Raw genomic sequence first — 26655 nt, 5'->3', positions numbered from 1 at the left:
AACACACTATCGCAGCTCAGGCTTTATTGGTGCTGACGTACCTTTTAGTAATCCCTTGAACTTGAGAGAGCGAAACCGCTAAGGTAAACAAACGAACAACTCGTTGACGCACATTTGTCATTTGTAAGTCGGATAGCAAACGCGTCGCAACGCGCTGGTTAAGTGCGCTCGCGGTATCTTTTGAACGAAACTGTCAATTTCGAATACAATAGTTGAAGTATTTTGCGTGATTTTATTATTTTTAATAGGAATTGATAAATAAGTGGTTATGTTAAAGAAAGCAGTGATTGGATGATTCATTTGTGTGTTAATTTATGAAGGAAATGACCGATAAGAAGATAATGTGGACGGTTTTTCTGCAACGCTTTTAATAATTATAATCTTAATAATTACCAATGGGGTAATGATACGTAAGTTGGCATTCACATAAATAGTAAGAAAATTTTGCCATGGCTACATAATATACTATTGGTTTAAAACGGTAACAGGCAGGTGCAAGTTAGGTACTTTATTTTTTTAATGAAATCCAAATATTTTTTTAATCTAAATACAGCTAGTGTGTTTGTTTTAGTAATAAATTTCATAATATAATTCGTTATAAAAATTATGCTTACATTTTACGTTCTTTACAGTACCTCTTTATAAACAGTAGGTATTGTTAACATCAAATCCTAACAAAAATTTGGTTATCAACAATAAAAACATTTCAAAACCTGTTTTGATCATAAGACTAAGTGTTTTACCCACAATAAATACATTTTATATACATATATTATTTATTTACTTAAAACACTTATCTTCTGATAATATAATTTTATAAAAATTATAAATGTCTAATTTACATGATTCAATAGGTAGTTAAGTTACAATTTTCTGTAATATTCTTAAAGGAGCACCTTTAAACACTTATTTGTTTTTTAAATATTATGGTCTTTTTTTATGCCTTTATTTATGCCTAATTTAGGCGAAACTTCAACCAGGAAAATTATCTTTCCTAATATTGTCATTACAAATGATTCATGGAATTGAAAAAACATCTTTTTAGTTATGAATTTATTTAGTTACAGTCATCACTATGTTTAAGTCATCAATACATGTGTTTTTTTTTATTTCAAAGACTTTAACATCATAATTGCTAAATGATTTGATTTTTATTTGAACAGAATAATAAATTGATTTGGTAGAGCAATCAACAATATTTTTTATAAAAGACCAAACTGAAACAAAGTTAAGCTATTTGCAAACAATGTTATGGCCACATAATTTTAGCTTTTTACTTTTAATCAAGTAAATTTTAAGTTCTTTTCGATGTAATAGTTGTTTATAAAACTAATCAAATATTAAATATGTATATGTTGATATATTTCAACATATCATTTATTTTATTTGATGCAACTTGTATTATTCTTACTTGTTGTGAATAACCATATCTAAAATTTTAATAAAAAACATTTTTTATATCAATCAAAAATAAAATCACAGTAGTAAAGTTTTAATAATTACAAGAATGAGTACAAGCTAGTATTTATTTATAGATCACAATCACAAAGGATGGAATGAATGGAGTATTAAATATAAAATAGTTAAAATGCTCCTGTATCTTTATAGTAGCTGACAGTGTAAACAGTCCCTTACTAAGAGTTTGAGTAGTTTAACTAGACACTGGCAGTTTTTTAGATTTTTCAGATATAAATATCGGTGGTAATCAACGTTGGGAGTTGAATGATAGATTGAGAACGCTCTGTATTTAGTTTGGCAATGCATACTTATAGTAAGGATACCATTTATACTAGAGAACTAGGTATCGGGTTTATTAAACCGTTAATGTTACCGTATACGAATATTTGCGAATTAGGAACTGAAAACGCCGCGTATTTTGTCTGGCGTTACAAACTCGTGGTAGCTACACTGAACTCATTACTAATGACATGTTTGTACACAATGTCAATGTTTAAGTATAAAAAGTCAACATGCAAATGTTTAGTTCCTAGTAATTGGTACATGAATAGTTTAACAGAACAAATACGCTTTTAGACATGATAGTATTGTTTGAACGTGTTCTGAGTGTAAGTTTCCAGTTAATTCTGTTTTAGTTTTATTGTTTGTATTAAATGTCAGTAGTGATATGTTACTTACCATACGGTGCTTATACCACGACCTTGATCTCATTCATATTTTTTTTAGATTAATACCATAAATCATTTCGTACTACTTTTATAAGCACGTGTGTACATTTGTTATATGGGGCATTTTCAATGTTTCAGGGATTCCACAAATCGAGTCCGACCTTCTTGATGCAATTTACTTTATGGTCATTGAAAAAGATCTTACAATCGTTATTAATATTTGTATGTTCTAATATATTAATATACACAGGAAAGTCTACGAATGGCGTAACTGTTTACTGTTTAGAAATATAAAGAATTAACGTGATATCTTCATAAAAATAAGAAGAAAATATCGCAATTAATTCAAGAGCTCGAGAGAAAAGAGTTTTTAAGTAGCAATATTCTTAAAAAAGAAAAGAAAAATTAAACAATGGTCCTAAAAAATAAACAAAATAAAGTGATTTAACTTGCTCGTTTACTCCCGTACTTTGCAATTTGATTCTAGTACACGGATACTTTGAGGTAGTTGATATTGTATAATGTATATGGTTACTCCATGTTAGCATTGTTCAACTGAATACGGATCGTGAAGAGTTTTTCATTTATAAAATTTCGGGCATTATATAAACGAATTATGTTGATAACTCGTGCTTAGCGTACTGGCTAAAATCCAAATGAGAACAAAATGCCTAAGTTAAATCTACAAAAAAAAAATAATCTAGTGTTGGCTAGGTCAAGGCTTCACTATGACATGACTTTTTCAATTTAAATTATAACGGTTTTCCCTTTATTATCGACATCATACCCTTCACTAAACTATTACTTTCAAATTGAAATTCCCGCGTTCTTATCTCATATATGAAGTTATATTATATATTTTTTCGAATATTTTTATCCTGCAGGCGCTCTAAAGTTACAATGTAATTGTTAAAAGAGGTTTTTTTTAAATAAAAACGTATAAATACGCTCCGGATACTGCAATTCAGTTAACAAACAAACAAAATCTCAATAAACAATGATATCATTACGACGTTTGATCAGTTTTTTCCTCTTTCATGTGTGCATGATGAATATGACATTTATTAATACGGAAATCGTGCTTTGAATTAGAATCTTATATGTCTGAAGCTTTAAATGTAATGTGTTTTCTACTGACAGTAGGAAACTTATAAATTATTGTGTATATATAAATATGTAGTGTTTCAGTGTTAGTTTGTATATACAATTGTTTTTCTATATAGAATTCATTTAGGTTAAAAACTAAAACGTTGATAAATGATAGCCTACTCTTAAGTGTTCGTATACAACTATAGTAATTCCCTATATACACTCAGGATCACACATCTAGCATACTAAATAGGTATATGCGATACGTGTATCCTATTATAAATGAATCGAAATATTAATTTTATACAAATAATTTCGAGAGAAGCCGCAGGTGGAAGTTAGTCATCAACTGTTAATAAAAACATAAATCATACGTGCCAAAGAAATTGCTCAGACAGCACTCACGTGATGTGAAACCTTACGTTGCCTTAAGTGCTAAAGATCTCGATGACCTAAATACCTAGATGGAACACTTAAAACTGATAAGAAACAAATAGATTTAAATGAAACTATAATTTTCTAAATTTATTTCTTTAATTTTACATTATTCCCGACGTTTTGAGAGAACATGCGATATCTTTATCTGTAATAAATGTAAGACGACATGAAAATGTCTGAAGAAACATTTTATTTATAGTATGAAATTTGTGTTATTATAAGGAAAAATCCATAGTCGCTTAGATCATGTCACAGATATAAATTCGAATACGACTAATTTTATACCGTCGCTGATTTGTCTACTATAATAAAAGGAGAACGATTCTCATAAATATGTTTTATGGCGTCTTTAGGATATTAGCGAACGCTTTATGTAAAGGTATTATTCTTAGGATTTGATCTCAAATACAGAGGAGGTTTTTAACGTCAGTGACGTCATCGAAATTATTGAGCGAACAAAGAAATGTGACTTGGAATTATTTAAGGATATTATTATTATATTAAGAAAAATCTTCATTAGTCATAAATTTCATTGTAACAATAAAGAGGTTTTACAGTTCATAAAATAATTTTTTTTTCATTCTCCGTCAATTTATTGTTATTTTGTTTTCATGTATCTGTAAAACCTCTTTTAAGCATAATTTTAGTCGGAAATAATAAATATCAACAAGAGATAGGATTATTAATATTTGAAGCATCGAATTTGACTTTTGAATATATACATGTAATGATAAAAATGTATATGTTTCATAATAATTGCGTTCATTTACCAATAATAAATAAATAAGACAGGTCTGTTTATAACATTGTTAGTAAATATATAAAATATCAAAATAAAAATAATAAAACGTACGGATTAAATCACTTTCTTATTGAGTACTTTTTTTTTTAAGAGGTGCACAGTGTATTCTGCCAGTGTCATGTAGAATGGAGGAGACATACTGAGTACGTTAAACCTCAAATAGTATAATGACATGTACGGTAATTGAGGTAGAAGTCAACTAATAGTGTCCTCTGATAAGACTGTACGTTTATGATAACGTCGTTAATTTTAACCGACACCATAATAGGAGCTGTAATGATATCAACGTATGCTTGATAAGGTTTGCGTCTCCCGTTTCTAACTCATTGAAACACTTCAACACTATGATGTGCCACTATTTGTGAATGGACATAAAACCGCCCATATGTAGTGTGATCCAGCAAACCGCTTGTAAGTGTACTGAACATGCATTTGTTGATCAATTGTTTTTTTTTTACACGTTAATAGAGTTGTACTTAACAAAAACGAGACTGCGTTATTATATAAATCTCGTTAAAGCTGAATGAATGATTTTCTTTGATATATTTTTCTCGACATCATTCTATTCATTGTGTTTTTTGTGGTGTTACAGATTACAGCTCTTAATCACTATTACAACAGCAAAAATCAAAGCATGCTGTAATACATAATAATGTATTTTTTTTTATTTTCCATGTAAATATTCTCGTCAGTTCCTAAAGCGTTCACATAATACCGTAATGGGCGCTAATAACTCATTTCATTAATAAATTTGTAGTTATGCCTTATACACATTTATTTAGCCGTACAAGGATCATCTACATGAACGTATCTTGATGCTGAATGATTTTTTGTGTGCGCCAAACCTAATTCGATTTACAAATATATATAATGCAAAATATAATTAACCAAAATTGTATTTATGACTTGATATTGATTAAAGGACATTCTCTCGAAGTAGCTGTATAAGGGAATATTTAATCCTGTCATAAATCAGAAATATATCATGTAAATTTCGTATTCGTAAGCATTAAAATACGTAAATTTTATATATATTTTTTTTATTATAATATATTAATATAATTGCAGGAAAAAGTGTACAAGTCAACATTTTGAATATCCAACTTTGAATAATAGTTGTATTTTATCATGATACGATTATAAATGTGTATCTTTTGCGTAATTCTATTGTTGAGCTAATTTTGTTATAAGTATAATATATATGTTGTTAATGTTATTATATATAAATATACTTAGTGCACCCCATAACTAGCACAAATTCTAAGACTTGGTTCACACGACATTGTCCTACATGGTCGTTGGCATATCGTATTATAGTATCCAAAAAACAATACTATTTGCATTTTAAACCATTGACAACTGAGAATTAATCAGAATTGATCTGTTTACTTTTAAAGTATTCTCTTTTAATGTTTAGTTTAAATGCGATTATCAAGCGTTGTTGTAATGATAGGATCTATCGTGTGAAACAGACTTAAGGCGTCAATTGAATTGTTCAAATTAGAACTTCCGACAGTTACTGTACCGACGTTCGTTTGTCGTATTCTTATTGTACGAATCATAAACACTTCCTTCGTTCAACAATGACCTACTTGTTAAAAATACTAAATAAATATCAGCTTAACAAATATTAATATATAATGTGGACTTGATAAAAGTATCAAGAATTTTCTCGTTCGTTACATAATATGTTTGAAATACTTCACATACCTTCCAAAAAACATTATTTATTGCAATATGTATCCGTGTTGTATAATATAAGGAATATTACATTTACAAATGACCTTTAAAACTTAGTCGTCATTCGATAACATACAAATAAAGGGTAGCAAAAATGTAACAGTTTTATCACAAGTAAAGTGTATTGTTTTAGTGAATACCAAAACAATACATACTAATAATTTATATAAACTTTGTGTCATTTCTTAAGTTTTTCCGTGATCCTAGCTGGTGTTTCAAATAGCTGTCCATATCCTTATATATAATTTCGAAATTTAAAATTTCGTTAAGTATTTTTGGCAGAAAGGACTAAATAATATTTTTCTCTTTATAAATTCATAATAAATATAATTTTATTTTACTTTAAATATTTCATACACTACTGAGTAGTGACATATCAGAACGTCGTTGTAGTTAGGATTAACTATTCAATGTTCATATGCATATAATTTTATTTACAAATCGTGTAAAGTACATAGGAATTATAATATGAATATACGAATAAAATTCATTATATTCAATTCGCTCCGTTACCGTGAGCTTGTGTCGTTAAACTAAACACGGACAGTTAGACGTTTTTATTTATAAGTCGTCGCATTTGATACTGTCAACATTATATGAAGAGGAGTGGCCTCATCAGTAATCCTCCTTTTCGGCAGTCCAAACATAGAGTTGACCTTGTTGTGGCATTGTTACCTTAAAGATAAGCCAATATAACAAATGTAAATTAGTGTCTTGATATTCTCCCGCATAGAATTTTTAAGTTTTACGACTATTAGCTTTTACACTCTGTTTTATCTTAGGAATTCGTTAACGAAAATAATTTAAAAGGTTACTCAAATAAGCGCGTTGTTGGGTTTCGTTTGTTTCTTCGTCATCGATAAATATGTAGCTATGGCAAAAATTTATATTGAGGTCATCCTTCCCTCGATAATAATGAATCACCTCGAACAGTGAAAGGCTGACAAACCAAAAGTTCCTGGAGAAATTCCAAACGTACCAAAGATTAAATGCCTCCAACGGAAACCGCGCACGACGGCATGCTTTGTCTGTCAAGACACGAGCACTGCCCCTGGGATGAGGCTTTGAAGTCCGAGGAGCTGACTTGGACGGGTATAAAGTACACATGTCTTAAGATACTGCACCTGTACTGCAAGGTCTTCAACAGAGAAGATGTCCTCGAGATGGTCCTACGGTGAGTAAACGAAAAGCAACTCTTAAAGTAATATCCCCATGGAGAAGACAAGGAATCTGTGATTCATAGCGGGGTTATTTAAGTTCATGTATTCATTCGTGATTAAAACTTATTTATTGCTTGTTTGTGCTTTGATTTGAGAATTCTTTTCAAACACAAATCATGGCCGTGAAAATTACTGTAACAAAGATGTGATCTCCTTTACCGTGTTCTCAATTATCGTTTCATTGGTATACGTTACACCTACGTGCTACACACTGCATACCTATTTCTACACGTCCACGTAATAAATGACAACACGTAATTCATACGGTACGTAGTTCTTTGCTAGAAATAGATGGCGCTAATTTAGGGACAAACATATACATCGTACAGGCGAAGATGTATGAAATTATAGTATAGAATTATCTATCTACAATTAGCATTGCTCCTTTTCATGTTTACGAATCACCAATATAAAATGCCATGCCGCTCATTAGATCGCCCGTTAACAAAGTAACGACCTACCGATTCTGAATTTAATGCCCCACAAAAACATCTAGTTCGGTCATACCAATAAATTGAATAAGCCAGCGAACGCTGTTGTTGATATTGTTTACAGAGGCTTTTTTATTCGTCTCTTTTATGTTAAAGCGTTAATAGGACATCGTATAGAATTTAATTACAGAAAATTATAACAATAGGAACTTTTTGCAATTATTCTTCTCATAATTCTACTGGATAATTGTTGATATGAAGCCGTAAGTGGTGAATAGATCAGTTTAGAGTTCAGTAATAGCCTATTTATTCTATTGTATCTACATATATCTTCGGATTGTAATTTTCGAATTTATTCCTGTGTAAGTAACTAAGGTGAAAGAAAACATGTTGTTCTAGAAACAATACTAACCCACTAAAAAGAAACTGGGCTGATTATTTCAGATGTAAATAAAAATTCGCAAATTACTTTTTTATTACCTGATTTACCGAGCATTGTTTTAAACATTTCCAGGAATATCATCGTTAGATCGTTGTTGATCGCTGAATATATTGAACTTTGAAGTAAAGAAAGGGCTTTGAATGTAACGCTAATGGTTTGAGTGAAACATAACCGATGTCTTGTATATAATGTTTACTTTCCATTTGAACGCGGCGGCTATCGTAAAGGTATCTCCATACTGCCCGAAACAGATTCGAAGTAAATGGCAGTATGGGCTTGGCATGATTCGTTCCATTAGACGGTGGTCGGCGTGCCAAAGGTCGGAGTCAAGGATGAGTCTAATCTGGAACCGACTTACGCTATTATCCCTTCTTTCCAAATATATTAACCGTGCGTCGAGCCCCGGCTTAAACGTAACGTAAACACCCAAGTGATGTCATTCAATGAATATGTTTAATTTCTTTGTACTTCATAAATAATATATTATTATGTTTTTTATTAGTACTTCTTTAACAACATTTTCACAATTTCCTGACTTAGACAGGTAATCAACGTCTTCGTTTGACGAATGCGACACTGTTTAGCTCCGCAACCTTCTAACATATACCTATATACTAAAAGTATTAATTTCGTTTCCAAATATATTCTGTATCTCATCACGCCGAGATAATACTATGTTTATGTTTTGTCTGTGGTGTATCAATATAAACGTTTCGTTTATATAGAAGATTACTCCTATTTCAGTAGTAATATAGAGACAGGCAATTTGTTGCTTGATAATGCAATTCCTATTTTTAAATGAACTTTTGTTTGTTAAAGTCGAATTTAAAATGTCGTATTGCAACTTTACTGTAGTGTCAAGGGCATGTTGGTAACAGATTGATTGTAGACGTGACAATTATAATTTAGATTAGTGTATTTGGGATCGTGTTTTTTATTGTGAGTAATGGATCATTTAAATCTCTCTGTCGGACATATCAGACAGTACATCTGCAGAGCAGACATCAATGTGATTTCACGAATTTAAATAAATCAAGTCCATATAAAAATAACTTATACAGGATCGCGACTTCACTCGTTTTTTATTTAAGTATTTAATATTACGTTTTTATCAAAGAAAATGATACTTTTACATATACTGGTAAGAGGTTTAAATGTACATAAATGATAGTTATTTAAAGGCGTACTTTTATTTTTAACAAGTAATTTGTCCTAACCATTATGGCCGGTTCTTAAAACGAGTATAAGTATATTCATATAAGTAACTTAATCAATAAAGTGAAAATGTTAGTTTAAATTTTAAATATTTATGTTTACTAGGGCGTGTCTTATTAAGACTCGCTGGATTTATCATCCAAGTCTAGACAGCCTTCGTATGTCAATCTTGACATATTACGGCCGCCAAGCGCTCGTTTAGGACGTGTTATATTTTGTAGTTTCAATTTAATATCACTCAAATAAATCAAATGAAACTTGACGAAATTTAACCAATAGTATTATAATCTAGATATTATTTGAGTCATTCCAAACCGTTCAGTGACGATACAAAGTCTTTAGTCACATCAACAGTGAGTGAAACAATGAATGATTGACTGATAAAAGAATGTGTGTTTATAAATACAAAATTTATTTATATTTACAATTACCTCCGCTTATTATGACGTAGCCTAGCACTTGTTCGCATTGTTAAACTTAACACTGGCGATTTGGAGTTTTTTTTGTTTTTGTTTAATTTGACAGTATAAACTATAAACTCAGGTTAAGAGTATTTTCTAAGTAGATCTTAATGAAACTAATACGTGAAAACATCCAGTTTAATTTTAATATTACACTTAATTTTCCTTATTTTTGTAAACCCAAGTTAAGGATAAGCCACTGGTGATATTTGATTTTTTTTTAATAACATATATAGTTTATTTTTTTTCTTTGTTAATACTGTTCGTTAATGAATTTTTAGTATAAAGTTTTTTTTTTTCTTATAATATCTATTCGTTTTTTTATCAAAATATTTCTGAGCTGCGTTATGTGGCCCGTCTCAAAATAAAATTATAGTTGAGAAGAAATACATCAGCAGTCGCACATTTAATGTGATGTGAAAATAACTTTGTCTTTTTAACAAGAAGTTAAATCGCAATTCGTGAACTTAAGTTAAAGAACTTATTATTAGCGGTAAATAAACATTTTGTTTACCACAGACTTTTACCGAAACATAAAAATAAATTTAGACTTCAAACTGATGGTTTTAGATTATAGAAATACTATTTACAAGCGCCTTTTTCGATTAAGAAGTTTATAGATGTAGTTTATAAATAAATAGTGTGAAGTATAAAGTCAAATTAAAATATTTTTTGTTGTCTATTGATAAAACACCAATATGTGTGTTGTTAAAAAATTGAATGTTCTATAACTTTTCTTAAGATTTTTTTTTTTCATATTAACTCTGTCACCAGCCTGGAATAGATGACGTCCACTAACGACGTGACAAAAAAATATTCCGGACACAAATTTATTAGGACAGTGTATTGCGTATAGTGTGAAACGAGCTTATGTTATTCATAGAATTCAATATTATTTATATAGAGATTATATTTTATTAAATCAACGCAATATATTTCATACTAGTAATTATCTTACCGGACTTATAAGGTTTTTTTTTTTTGTGAACTCAAAAATAGTTTAAGGTTTTGTAGTTTTACGACCGTAAGTCAAATAAAGAATGTATAGGAAGCATTTATTTTTATGAAACTAAAATATTATGAGACCTGAGACTTTAGCAAGCATTCATTTACATAAAACTAATACTTTCGGATTAACTACGCGTTTTTTTACTACGTCCGTGATCACGGTTGCTGCAAAATAACCGAAACGTCGGGAATATGTAGGTTTTTTTATTAAAGTAATCCGAAAATATTAGTTTCATATTAGAATATGTTCATACGGGTCCAGGTATGTTCATATGAGGGAAGGTATGTTTGTTTGGATCGACGCCAAATCGAACGTGTCTTTCATTATTACTATTAATACTAAACATGTTCTCTGTCTATCCCCGTTTGAACTATTCAAATAGTTGACCAGATTCCTTTGCAACTGTCGATTCGATATTTTAAAAACGATATATTGAAGTTAAAATAAAAAAAAATCATTATCGGTCAAAATAAAACTAAAAGATTAAATCATGAAAATACTTACACACATTATATATAAATAAAGACACACACTTTCTGCGCCATTCTTTAATATGTATGAACCTTTATATTTATATAAACTATAACGTTAATACTATAAAAACGTCAGTGTAACTAAAATTGTTGCTTCGGAACATAGAATTGGTAACACATAAACTCGTGTTGGAATGTGTCCCCAATAATTGTTACAGATATAAGTTTGTAAAATACTGGCGCCAAACGAGTATCACGGATTTAAATAGTTCACTAAAAGAACGAACGCTAAAATCAACTATTCAAAGAATCATCAATGAATGAACGAATGATTAAATTAATGAATGAACGGGTTTAATATTTGAAGAACACGTTAACCTTCAAATAATCTACTGAAATGCGAACCTGGTTTAAGTCAGTTAAACAGCGATCGCGTAACACGCGCACAAAAAACAACCATTACATTGTATCAGCAAGCGTTCACGTCATAACAACGGTTTGAAAAATGAAGTACATAATAAATATGAAGCGGGAAGAACAATTAGTTTCATTTCATGTACTGGTGCGAGAGTGGCTGTAAAATGAAAAATTTATTGGTAAAACTGCTGCAACCAAATGTAATACCTTCCGAACAATTTATTAATGAAAAACTTATAAACTGCTCGTATTTAGTTTGACGAGACTTCCTACTTAGAATATTGTATCATACGATTGCACTAAGCATTTTCATTTTTGTGATACAAAATTATTTTTGTAATAATTTTCGTGTATGAATATTTGAAATATGTATGTATGTATGTATGTATGTATGTATGAAATATAATATCGGTTTGAAAAATTACTTCATTCACTACTATGAATGTGTCGGTTAGTACACAATAACAACTAATGAAACGTCAAAATTTCTTTTTTAATTGTAATATATAAAGTAAAGGCAGTCAGGCGAAGACATAAACGATCTCAGCCACCCCCGTCCAAAACAAACATTCATAAATCTATTCTTAATTTATAATGACTGTTACAACCAGAATTGTTCGCGAGATCATTTATCTTCGATATTTATTTATTCATAAAAAAAAAATGTGACAGATGAAGTTTAATGAATTTGGACTTGTGCCAATATACCTTCATAATTAGTTAGGAATATTAAAAAAAAAACCCGGTATTGAAGTTTGTGTCGAAATTTCTATTTACAGTGCCTTTGAAGTTTAAATGTAAAGACAGTATGAAATTTTATTATTTTAGATAACAAGGTTCGCCAATATTTAATAAATCCTTCGTATAAAGTGTTCCCGTGTTTATATTGTATCCGTCTAATATATAACATTGGCTGGTAAAAATACATACAGTTCCTTTGAGTCACATTTAAAAATATTTTATATTGATTGCCTACAACTAACTTTAAACCATAAGGAGCCTATTGTATGATGTAAAATATTAAAGCTATTCCTTTACTCCGCCTGGGAATTGAAGACATGAATATTATTTAGTTATAATATATCATAATATTAATACGTGAAGGAAAAGCTTTGCGGCTCGTTTTAAGAGTATAGAGGGGATGGATGACTTGGACGTCTACCTGTCAAACGTTGTATAAAAAAAGTGCTATAAGCAATATTATAAAAAACGTAAATAAAAAAATTTATTATGGTATGTAAATGCTAATATACTTTTTTGTTTTGGTATAATTTGTTAATTGTTTGTCTTCTGAGTTAGCGTTATAACGTATAAACCGATTAAAATAACACTTTAACCAGGTAACAAGTATTCGTGGGGGAAAATTTAATAGTGGAGCTTCAAAGTGGATGGGACTAGCAAAAATAAGATAATTTTATGACCCTGTTAATGCAGTTTACCTATCTGAAGTGGGTGTTGCTAAAACAGTGATTCGTTTATAAATAAGTGCTCCTCCTGTTATTTAATGTGTAGAGGTACAACAAATATTGTGTTTGACTGAACTTTTGGCAGGCGCTCTCACATAAAAGTGAACCGTCAAACACTATCCATGTGTTTTGCCTTGAACTCACAGACGCGCGAAATATAACAATAACAGACAAATATTATACACGGACGTATTGCTTATTTATATTTATTGTTAAGTTAATCATTTGTTTTTCTAATACAAAAAGTATACAAGCGATCATCATCATCATCATCAGCGTCGTATACATGATGACTTCCTTGGGAAGATAGTTGCAGTGGTTTCCCCTTGCCTTCCGCACCAGCACCTTTGTGGGGCTATGTATTACAAGCGATAATTTTATATAATTAAACGGTTCTATTAAAAGTATAATTATAACCGAAAGGCTAAGATAATATGTATTATGTTCTGTTAAAAATACTATTTTAAGTAGTGGCTTTACTACGTGTATTATATTATATATGTGAACATTAAAACGTTTAATGTTTTATTAAAAAACTACCAATGTTATTGTTATTTTTCTCTTTTGGTCTTGGTAAATTAAGTTCTAATAAATCATAAGAGATAAGTTAACTATTTTGCGTAAATGACCATATATATGCGTAGGCCTTTTTATTTTTTAATTCTCCTATATCTTATTAAGAAATATATTAAGTCAAATAGAAATCATATAAATATTAAAAATGAAGTGAAACAAGAACATTACATGCTCTTAATATTTTTAGACCAGAAGTTGTTGTAACGACAAAATGCTTCATATCTCGCTACTTTTATTAAAAACTTAAATATCTTCTGCAGCGATCTAAATTCTTTTCCATAATTAATCCGTACATCGTGTAACATCATGCATGTAAACAACAGATTCTATTGTAAATTAATTCACCCAATTACATGCGCTAATCGTAGAGGAAAGGAATACACGGGACTATCTTACATATGAGGGTGAATTTAAGGGTGAAATTTCTATAAATTATTATATGATTGATGTGAGAACATAGCTGATATTGTTGACAAGGATTAAGAGAAATGATCCAAGAACACGTACATAGAGCATTGAACTCTCAGATGGCGCCGCTGTAAACTCATCTCGCATACCAATTGAGGGCTTCACAGATGCTATGGGAATTAACAGGACATGTAAATATACTGCACTACACGGCCCTTGATATGAGAGAATTTAATGTTCCACCAAATTCATCTTTAACTCTATTGGCTAAAGTGTTAGATTAGCATACAGGTTTATGATTATTTATAGACGACGTTTTTCATCACTTTAGTAATAGTTAGAATATTTGTTGGTGGATCTCTGTACGTCGTATTATCATTTAAATATTTAAAAAAATTTAATGCAAAAATGATATTTTGAAACATGTACATTAAGCCATCCGTTTTAAGGTTCAAAGTAGATGAAGCAAAGCTTGATATTATTACAATAATTATTGTACGCGTTCTGCCAACATAATAGACAAAATCAGATAGTTTTGGGTCTTTGGACGAAGAAAAATATGTTTTGCTGTAATGGTAACAAGGTTTTAATTCGATTAAACATATGATGTTACAAACAAAAGTTGTTTTAAAAATGTATCACTGAACTTAATTAAGAATGAACAATTTCATTTGGATTAAAGTTCACAATGTCGGTACGAAATACGCTTTAAGTTCCTTTGAGAATTAACCTAACGATGTTCTGTCATGTAGCCGCAAAGATAAGATCGGTTCTTAAATATGCACATTGTTTCTGTATAATAAATCTGTGACTTTAAAACAGCGCTGTAAGATTACACAGCAGAATTCAAGCTGTCACGCTCCAGAAACATTGTAAGACATGTTCATGTAATGCAGTTTAATGACTTACAAGACTTATTTACATTTACAAATGATGTATTATATAAGTAACAAGTTATTATCAAAGTCAAAATGTTTTTTTCTTATGATTCGAGTTATTTAAGTGGCAATTCTTATAATATTCTTTTAATTTACTTCGTCCGAACAGCTCAAGACGCGCCCATATTCCATTATGACGTCACAGCTTGTTCTAACACTTTCCTGTTCAAACATTTTTTATTTCTCGAATCCTCCGTGATTCTTTATAAGTCTATTTATTTGTAAAGCGTCTAATCCCATTCACATTACCTCGACTACCGTCCTCGACATACTGAGATAAATCTAAAGATATGTCTAAGTATTGTTTACAGCAGGGAGTTCCTAATTTGTATATGAATTGAACAGCCCAAAGTTTTTGCATTCAATGCGATGGCTAACACGGTCCCATATAGTTTAATACACTTACAGTTAAATTAAATATTGTGAGGGAATAAATTTGAACGTAAATGTACTAACTGTTACAGTTGCATAGTTTTAATTTATCCTGATAATAGTGGTTTGATAATGTTGAAAGCTTAAAAAATAATAAAAAAGTTTAATTGAATGAACAATGAAATCTAGCTTTAAAACCCAGAACCGCTGTCGGTTCTCTCTTTATAGCGGAAATTGAACATAAAAAGTTTTCATTGCAAACCATTCAATCATTGCTCTTGCAAATTTAATGAGCGATAGATATTTATAAAGGCGGGATCTGTTTTATTTATATTTTATTTAAATGTGATGAAGTTGTCTTCCGCTGTCGATAATTCAATCAATATAAAGAATAATATTTACGTTTTAATTCTTTTATATTTCGATGCAGTGAGGTTGTTGACGTGGTGTTCTGTACGAAAATCTTATAAGTGCAAGGGCTCCAACGGTGAAGCCTTTTAAAATGTTCTTATTTTAAAATAGCATTTTTTTTTATATTCGCATGAGAATTATATTTTTATTCGTTCATTTTAGTTTTAATGCGCACGCAGAACGACGGGTTTTATAAGTTCGACGTAGCCTGTGTGTCTGGGGTTTCGTAATTCTCAAACAGATCGATCGATTTTGATGCGGCTCTTTCATTCGGAAGTCAGCTTAATTCATTCGATGGTTTTTCGTTATGTTTAGTTACTATCGGTCCAGCATTGGCGGAATCAGATCTTTTCCAAAAATTATGCAAGCCATTTTTCCCGTGTAATTACTCGATGATGTCTCTCACACGTGCTGTCAGTGTAATCGTTAAATGTCAATTAATGTGTATAAATTAACTCATTCCATGAATATTTTAATAGCGCTTACTCATCCATGTATATTATTAACATCTTTGTTACTCATAATACACCTTTGCTTAATGTGAAATTCACATTAACGGCTAACCCAATAACAATTAAATTATAAAAAATAAATATAGCATTTATCTAGTATGTCGTTTTCGAATTCCCTTAGTTACTATAAATATTTTTTCCCTATAATATTTGTGGAGTCAACAAGACTGAATGGCTGTGTATAGAGGAGACAAAAGACGTCACCCCTTTACAAACAGACGTGCCATTAGAAGTTGCTGTATGTATGCTTGTATGAATATTACGGGGCTGAAAACAAAGCAGTCTTTTATCGTCAAATCAAGTCAAGTGTATATCGTTGATGGCATATACATTTATTATTGTAGTATGTCTGGTACTGTTTGTTTATTTCTAAATTGGCCAGCATCCTAACTGGACTGTTGTAAATCAAGACGTCTGATCGCTGTATTTTACCTCTAGCAAGATTTATTATGCAAATCGAATATATAATACTGTTATTTCATGTATATATTATGTATATTAGTATTCATAGTTTTATCCAAAAAGGAGCACATAATAAAAAAAATATGTACTTCGGAAACGATGGTTTTTATATTAGAAAGAACAAAACTCTTTAGTTTATTGGCAGAATGTTGTGAAACTTTAATATCATCAGTTAAAAAAATAAGTTTTTTTTTGTATTTTTTCTTTTATTTTAAATTTGGAACTATTAACGGAATTCATTATTTTGCCAGATGTTACAAAAATAAAAATGCGAAACCAAATAGTAGTGTCACATAGGACCTATTATGCTATAATCATACAGGAGTTACATTTAATTCGGGAATTAAATATCCCACATACAATTCTAATACCGAGCCCCGCTTTACTTGAATGTTAAATCAAAATCTGTTTAATATATTTTACAAACTATTATCGCAATGTAAGTCGTATAATTCCATTTTCTTTTTCTATAACTATTGTAAGGCTTTATATCCTGTCATATTTTTGCCTTAAAGTACCTATCACAAGTGTACCGAATAATTTATCACACAGAACACATGTTTCCTACAAACGGGTCACCTATCATTGTTTACATGATGCATTTCCTGCCATTTATCTAAATTCCCCCTCAAACAGACGCTAGTCGGTCAAAAAATAAAAAAATATATATATAACATAATGAAGTTATTTGAATGTATACCTCGTACCATTTATTTAACCGGAATATTTTTGAAATTTAATACGAATCGTTTTATAAAAATATTTCTACTTGAAACTAATACCGTAAAATAAATAAAAACGTTAGTTTGTATATAGAATACAAAATAATAGTTAATATTTATTAAACAATAACATAAATATAACAAGACCTTGCAATCAAGTGTGAACTGATTACATAATATAAGTACGTTTGTGTTAAGTTACAAAAAACAGGATCGTTCCAGCTATTGTTAGTTTTACACAAGCGACGCCATTTGTCGCTCATATAAATATATTCTACACAAAATTTAAATTAATGTTTTCCTAGTATTATAAACGTTTGTATTGATAATTCTTTCTCTTATACAACAAAACTATTTAAGAAATTCTAACGAATGTTCGTTCACATATGTAGGTTATAAAAATAATAATAATATATATAAAAAGGTTATATAGGTGTATAAAAATACTATTTTATCGATATTTCTATAGTATCATTAGTTGGTTTAGTTATTGAATAATATATAATAGTGTTACTGTTTTATCTATTTTAATACTGTCACGACTAGATTTTCCCGCTATTTTAACAGTGACATAAGCTCATATCGTATTATCCATAGCGAGAATTCATTTTGTTATTGTAAATTATAACTGTTTAAATATTCATGGTTAAATCGATAAATTATAATATGAATAAAATACTGACTATAGCATGTATTTCTTCGTTGAAAGGTTTTAAGATTTATTAAGAATAATGTCCGCCATTTTTATTCTGTCAATTTGAACGGTTCGTATTTTTAAATTACTTTTTTACGTAGTGTAATACTTTTGGTTTATATTAATTGCTTCCTCTTGCGTCATGGTCTAGACTTGAAATAATTACTGAACCTGTTAAATTTCCGATTTAAAGCTCTCTTTAATTTCGTCACTGGCAACCTTCATTATATAATACATTTTATTGAAAATTTAAAATTGAACCATAGAGTATACGTATCTATCTCGTGTGCAGTGCCCATAGATTTGATTCATTCATCGTTGATAAAAGCTATGAAATCTATTTTTAAAGTATTTTAGTGCATATTTAGCGTGTAAAGGAAATTGACGTTAACAAATTCTCCACGTGCTATGAATTGTTCTGCACCAGACCTTATAATTGCTTTATTTTATTACTTTACATAAAATTGGTCATGGAATTGTTAAAATTAAAAAAAAAACATGAATAAGTAAAAATTATTACAAAAGAGTTTTCTAATTCATATTTATATTACGAATGCATTAGGTAATTCAATTTCCTGTTTACTTCCATACTGCCAATAAGTCATTATTATTTAATCTGTGCCAATAAGTTATTGTTATATTTACGATTATCATAAACTTTAATATATTTCCAGGAAAACCTGCAAGTCCTGTGGGTGTGATCGTCTCCAGCACTCCGTGTATCATGAGGAATTAGTCTCTGTACGAGACCGTCTCGGTCTGCGGAACAATAGGACTAACTCATACGATAACAGCCTGCCCGGACTCACCGCGAAACAGGTGGGAAAAATATACTATACTATTCATGTAGAGTAACGACTCGACGAAGACGAAAGAGCATTGCCCGTTCTTTGATGAAAACGTCATAACTGTCAACATATTAAATGTTTACACATTTTTGTTTTTCCAGTTGAAATCTAGACAGTGCTATGATTCTGACTTTCCGCGAACGTGTTTACGGCAAACAAAACATAACGATGAATATCTATCTTTATTTAGATTTGGCTTTTCTCAGTTGATATTTCCATCAGTTTCATTAAATTACTTGTATAATAAAAAAAACTAAGTGTATATAAGGTTGGTGCGATTTAGTGCTTTATGGTTTGTACTTCATTTACTTGAGTGTGTTTGTTATTCCCAGACGGAGTTATATTTTTCGTCGCTAGCTGACCGCACCCCGACGCTAGGTGGCGCTACGGGCCAAGCGGCGTGGCGCGCGTGGCGGACTCGGGCCCTCGCGGTACAACTGCCGCAACAGGATCTATCGCTGGCGCACTGCAAACATATTGATGACGCTCACCGCAAGCACTATGAGGACTTCGTGGCCGCTAGGAACGAGATCGCCTTGGACATTGGTATGAGTGACATCTAGTGACCGGTAGCAATAGTTCAAAGAAAAAGTTTGTCAATTGTAGAAATTTGTAAATCGTTTACCACGTATGCTTCACGAATGTTCTACACGAGTCAAAATATTTTCCTTTTTATTTTCATATACCATCTTTTTTTAAACTGTAACAGTTTGCCTTCTATAAAATAATTTATTTTTATTTGAACAGAATCTCGTGTGTCACAATTAAAACGTGAATATGACCCTTTTGCAGGAGTTGCTCTTCAGCACTATGGCCAGCCGTTGGACTGTATGGGGTGCAGCAAGTCGATTCGTAATGGAGGGATGGCGGTACAGGCCCCAAAGATCAGTGAAGAGGTAAGCTAAAATAGCGACATCTATCGTCTTTCGATCAGTATTTACATCAGCACTGCTATTTTCATTGGTTCGCCTTCCTGATAATAGATGGCACTGTAATGTTATTTTGTTTCCAGGCGTACTTCCACCCAGCTTGCTTCACGTGCTCCGAGTGTGATGAACTGCTGGTAGAGTTGGCCTACTGTACTCTTGACGGAAGACTGTTCTGCGTCCGGCACTACTCGGAGCAACTGAAGCCAAGGTGCCATTCGTGTGATGAGGTATGCACATAATACTTTTTAAATACTCGTATGAACATTTTATTTATTTCTAAATCCAATCCAATCTAATATATATATATATATGTACACATACATAAACCCCTCGTAAACAATTTTTCCTGTTCAATATATAGTCCAAAATAAACAAACGCTTTGTATTAGTCATAAATGATTAATTACCATATCAACATATTATAAATATACTTTGAATCAGATTGTCATGTGTTTGATAAACACGTCTCACCTATCCCAATGTCAATCGATTGATTTACCGCCAACAGTTCGAGGAAGATGACTCGCTCGATGACTTAATAATGCAGATACCTTTTAGGTAGAGAATTATTTTATTTGCTTTTAAGTATTAGAAACAAAATTTCGTAGAAATACAGAAATTATAACTTAAGCTTTTTTGTTTAAAAAAAATAAATTTGAAATGCACTTTTTTATGCCTTAATATTATAAATTTTAGGTTCCAACTTTAAATTAAGTAGTATTTTTTTTTATATATGCTAGTCCATCCTTACTATGGCAACACCAGTAATTAGTCGATACAAAAAAGTATGAATCATTATTATTAATAGATATAATCTCATAGAATCTTCAAAACTATTAATATACTATCATGTATATACTGCATGTTATATATATATATACTCATCTTTATTTATCAGTTAGAAAATTCAAGGGACGAATAAACTAAAATATTTATGTGGTAACACAGGTCACTGGAATGTCGTTTTATTTAATACTGGCTTCTGCCCGCAACTTTGATCGCGAAAGTTAGTTCAGTAAAGGGACAATACAGTTGTTTATAACATATTCTTGTATGCAAGCTGTATCCGTATTAAAATAAAAACGACTAATTTATTTTCCTTAAAGAGTGAAACATAGGATAATATTTTGCGGGTAGTTGGACGTTCCTGTAAAATTTTCTTATATATTAAAATTTGCGTGTAGTTCAGAGGCTGGCGCAGTATATACTTGTATAGATTCGTTTATAAGTGGTGTCTTATTTTGGTATCCGTGCCACAAACACTAACCCGGATACATTAACCTGGATCTTTATGAGATGCATTGTCGGATCTATATCTGAGATGCAAATTGCAACTGCAATTATCGTTACAATAATCGCAATTACTGCAATTACGTATTATTTGTTTGAGGGCCTCAAATATACATAAGACATCAACGTCCACTACCAAGAACTATTTTAACTATTTTTAATACAAACTATTTATTATTATTCTCAACCATAAAAAAAAACTGTATTGAAAATATAGATTCGCTCGTCTCATTTCCTGAATCCCCTTTCGATCAATAAGTATGAGGAATCAATGATCGATACGTCCACGCTACATCAATATGTCAGCGTCTCGCGGTGCGCTGTACCGACAGATGTGATCTAAGGCTGACGACTTGTGATGGGACATACTGAGGAACAAGTTACCCGCCAAAAAATAAAATAACCTCGAAATCATTTGTTGATTACTATTTAAGGTCGATGTAATATACGCTCTAAGCCTTATCAAGTGCACTATGATATCCTAGCTGTTTGTAGTTTATATTTTGGCAAAAATGTTTGGTTAATATTGGTCCAGCAGTTTAAGAGTATCAGTTCTTTTCCAAAATGATGTAAGGCATTCTGGTCTATGATTACTCGATATAGTCCGTATACATATATTGTTTTTTTCGTTGAATCGGGAATTAGTACGAAACTGCACGATCAAACACGAAGTTTGATAGTTTCTAAAATATGGATTATATCTAAGGATGTTGCTATCCCAAAAATGTCGTTAGTTCAAAAAGACAATCAATAAAATTAATATTTGTACCACACATACACCTGGTGTAAAATGTCATCTCATTCAGTTACATAGTATTCGTAACTAACAAACATACATAAACTTTTGTGTATAAAAATATGTTTTTTGCTATCAAATATTCAATTTTTAATTTATTTATTTATACGTGCTATTTTTTTATAAAAAAAAAACCTAATTTACATATAAAAAAAAATCGATATCTTAAGTACGTACATAATATTGTAATACATTTCTGTAATCGATTTCGGAAGTTCATATATGTATTGTAATAAATATCTTAATCGCTATCAAAATCCAAGTGTAACGACTAAAAAACACCTTTTACATTATATCAATGACGCAGCCTTTGCCGAGATCGACTTTTAATAATCGTTGGAACTAATTATTCTCAATTAATTCCATGCTCACTAAAAGCGTAATTCATCTCGGTAAGGGTTAATTATCTTATAATCACTTAATAAATACGTGAGCTGTTGTTTCCATTAATTGAAAATCATTTCTTAAATGTTGAGAACTCCTGAAATAATTTCTCATTTTAATGATACAATAAAATACACTATTATATATTTTATTCTGTAGCTTCACAAATAATCAAATCATGTCAAATTTCAATAAACACCATCTAGTTATTTTCATGTTTATTATATTTTTAAACTATGTTTTCTCTGTGGTTTCGTCCGACAAATTGTTTTGTGTTTCACATTAGGGTATTGGTTAATGAGTTTGTTCGTTTAGTTTTTTAATAACTAACAAATGTAAATAATAAAAAAAATATATATACAAGTTATATATAATAGTTTCCTAAGAGACGGGAGAAAATTTTTATCGCACAATTAATTTAATTACTATAGTCTTAAAGTGACAAAGACGATGACATTGTACTAATACCAAATTATTATATGGTGATAGAGAGAAGACAAATACGGTCTAATTTAAACGTCCATTGTTAAAGAATGCATGTAGTTTTAAATTAAACGACGTACAATTTATAAAAATTATCTGTGACACTATTGACGACGAGATTATTCGTGCACATTGACGTGCAACTAATGTTTTCGCAAATGAAATAAAACATCCAAGCTTAAAGATTATTATGTTCTACATTTAGTGTTCACCGCAAATCAATACTCATGCGTTCTCTTATTACACCTAGATTTATAATAAATAAACCGTGTAACAAATATATTATGTAATATAATTATGTAGTTTTAAATGCTCGCCAATCTTCCAGCTGTGTGCTCTTAGCCCAGTTTTGTTTACCTCAAACATAGGGAAATCAAAATAATGTTGAACAGAACAGCACTGTACCGAATTATTCACACCTTAGTTACTTAGTAGACATTGCAACATTTACTCGTTTTTTCGGCTAACCGCCATATTGGAATCGTACTTTTTTAATGTCATTTACTTCACGGCAACGATCATTCGGATACAGCCAGGTAATTTATTGTCTTAATATATGTATCGATAAATAATCAATTTGTTCGTCTCAAGTGGTGTTCTACTTTAAACGTATAACATTACCTTTGTTGCATCTCGTTCGAATCAGGCCGATTGAGTTTAGACATACGATTTGTGTTTACCCTAAAATAAAGCACTTGGCGAAACTAGGTTTGTGTATGAAGCCATCAGTTAAGTATTTTATTTATGATTGATGTTTTATTTAATAGATTTTATGAATATTGATTGTGATTTTGTTATTTACGATCTAAAATATAAAAATGTTACAAAAATAATTTCACCAACATTGCGGAAAAGACATCTGATTTCAATCAAGCGCAGACTAGTTCATCGATCGATCCTCTAAATAGCGATCGATTTCTTTGAAGTGTCGCCGTCCGAGCATGTTTATAGATTCTTGTTCGATGTAATATATATAATTGACGCACACACGCGACAACACTTCTTAACCATACTGCGTTCGCCAACTGTGAACTCAAACCTCTTTCGACATCTACCGAGGACGTATCACTTCCAGCATTGGTTCCAGCTTTTTGAAATAATTTAAAAAGTTGTTGTGTACTAAGTGCTATTCGAAATTTAAAATTACGCGCGAACTTTGAGGTGTTTTATGTGCGTTCGGAAACGGACGAGAAGAAATTAACTGTGAGTGATGTTAAGAAGCATGGGTTATAACTATCCTAATGACTCCATAAGATTTATAAATACATCAAATACGTTTTAGTTTTTTATCCCATATTAACAATACCTATGTAAACTATTTATATCGCTTATATATCTCTGAGTTAAAAAAAATATATGTTATTATTTAAAGATTATGTAGAATCCTTACTCATTAAACGGAAATTAAACCGGCAAATAAGTATGATATAATGGTGTCATCAATATTAATGATCTTACATAATGTTACTGTGTCATTATAAAATTAACTTTTGAATTAGATATGCCACTCGGCGATAGATGGCAGCACTACACACTTCAACTATAATTATCAATGAAACAAAACTTCTCTATTCACACTCGCCTATAACTAATTCTATATCTATAATTAGTCATTTGAATCACGTCATGTTCAATGATAGGCTACTATAATTATAAATGTAATGGCTATATTTAGTATTGTCTGTTATTATTTGCAGACTGCAGAACATTTCTATTAAAATACATTAATTGGGTATTTGAATAAAACGATGCATTTTTCATATTGTTTCCATAAAATCATAGCCGAATATATCAACGACGTCTTAAGTATGTTTTAATTGGTACAATTTCAATGTCACATGTCCCTAATAACGTCTAGCCGCTGACAACACAACCCCGAACTTGTGACTGGCGAGGTTTATTGCATTTCAATCAATCGTCGAATCTAAATTACTTCACGGTCAACAGATGAACTTACTGTGACATTGTTATTATGTACAAAAATAACCGGATCCCAAGCCTATTTATTTTTAATTACTATTATTGTATTTTATTAAAAAAAAAATAACAAAACCTTTTTTTTACCGTCAGTAATTAGGAGATACGGCTTTTTAAGTTCGGTTTATTTTTTACTATGAAATTACTTTTGCATATATTTTTATCTTTGAACTATATAGAACAGCTAGTTGAAAATTTAGTTCATCCGTCCAAGCAATATTACAATGTAGTATGTACATATGTAATTATTGTGAGCGCACGCGCATCCCGCCTGATTAAAAGGTAGAAATGCCAAATGTCATAATTACTTAATGGTAATGTATTAAAAGAGGAAATTTGTAATTAGTACTACAAATGAAAGTCAGTTCTAATAACTTATTTTACATATTTGGAACTCAATAGAGAAATTTTCTAAATACTGCTTCAGTGGGAAATGCTTGGGACATGAAACATAAATATCGTTTCAGTGGTTTTACTATAATAATTTCCGACTATCCCCTCGAGGGCTAAGACCGATTATTTCCTCGGTTAGAATTGCGCAAAGTATATATAGAATATAAAATTCTTCTGTTTACCTAATGAGCTTTAATTAGTCAATTCCTTAACTTCATCCGGCGATGTGTACTTAAAATTGGCTTAAATGAATGCATTAAGTAAACTAGTTTTATCCCACTGGTTCGGTATTTTTGTCGAATGTCCGTCTCCTTATGGTCTAACACCATCCAGTGCGCACGGCCCGTACGCGTCACTCATCTCATGTTTCACGCCCGCCCAACTTTCACTCAAAGGCAAGGTCGCAGCTTTAGCATGCACGCGGCACTTACGTTTACCTTACACGTATGACCATTGACGTCAGTGGTCGCCGAATTTTCGTCAGATATATTAAAATAATTTTATATTGTCTTATTTGGAATGCGTTGTGTTTTAGTTATGACTCTATAGAGTTTATTATAATAGATTTAATATAACATCTTCTTGATCCTGAAATATCTGTACGATATTAGCTTTGGGCCTCATTGCGAATTATCTTCGTCATAGTGACGTTTTTCTTTTAATAGATCAGCCACAATATGACCATATATGTATCTCTGTATATTATTATTTTTTGATTACCATATAATCATTTGTAAAGAATTTCCTCTAATATTATGTTACAAGCTGTTACTAGGCGGGACTTCCCAGAATGTGTATCAATACATTAAATCACTTTACGGTCTTTAAAATTAAAACGCGCCACCTCCACATCGATGTTTGAGCCAAAATTTTTCCTCTTTTCGCTTCTGAGTTCGATGACTCAAAAATTTACGTGAGATCCTGATATAACTATTTTCAGTGTATGCCAAGAATTTTAATAGCAATTTTTGAATGTATTCTTATGAATCAGTCGTACAACGCTTAACAAAAATTACTTGATCCCTTATTAAGTATTAATGAACTAATCGTCATAATTATCTTTTCACATATTCTAACTGGATATAAATTTATATTTTTTAATCACGGTTTTAATAAAAAAACATTTTATAC

At 30.7% G+C, this 26655-nt stretch overlaps 1 protein-coding gene across 4 annotated transcripts in view; it reads left to right on the top strand.

Annotated features, from left to right (window-relative positions):
• LOC116765821 (four and a half LIM domains protein 2) overlaps positions 1–26655 on the top strand; it is an 85056-nt gene that overhangs the window by 38037 nt on the left and 20364 nt on the right. For 2 of the 4 annotated variants that reach the window (XM_032655414.2, XM_032655415.2), the window contains exons 3-6: positions 19099–19243; positions 19605–19818; positions 20065–20168; positions 20285–20428. In XM_032655414.2, the coding sequence (XP_032511305.2) occupies positions 19099–19243; positions 19605–19818; positions 20065–20168; positions 20285–20428 (607 nt within the window). Of the gene's footprint in view, positions 1–184; positions 411–7128; positions 7370–19098; positions 19244–19604; positions 19819–20064; positions 20169–20284; positions 20429–24192; positions 24358–26655 lie in introns of those variants that run through there. The other 2 variants (XM_032655413.2, XM_032655417.2) reach the window with 2 other exon arrangements.

Source organism: Danaus plexippus, chromosome 11, assembly GCF_018135715.1.
Source record: "Danaus plexippus chromosome 11, MEX_DaPlex, whole genome shotgun sequence".
NCBI classification, from domain to species: Eukaryota; Metazoa; Arthropoda; class Insecta; order Lepidoptera; family Nymphalidae; genus Danaus; species Danaus plexippus.
This window is presented reverse-complemented; position numbering and strand designations above follow the sequence as displayed.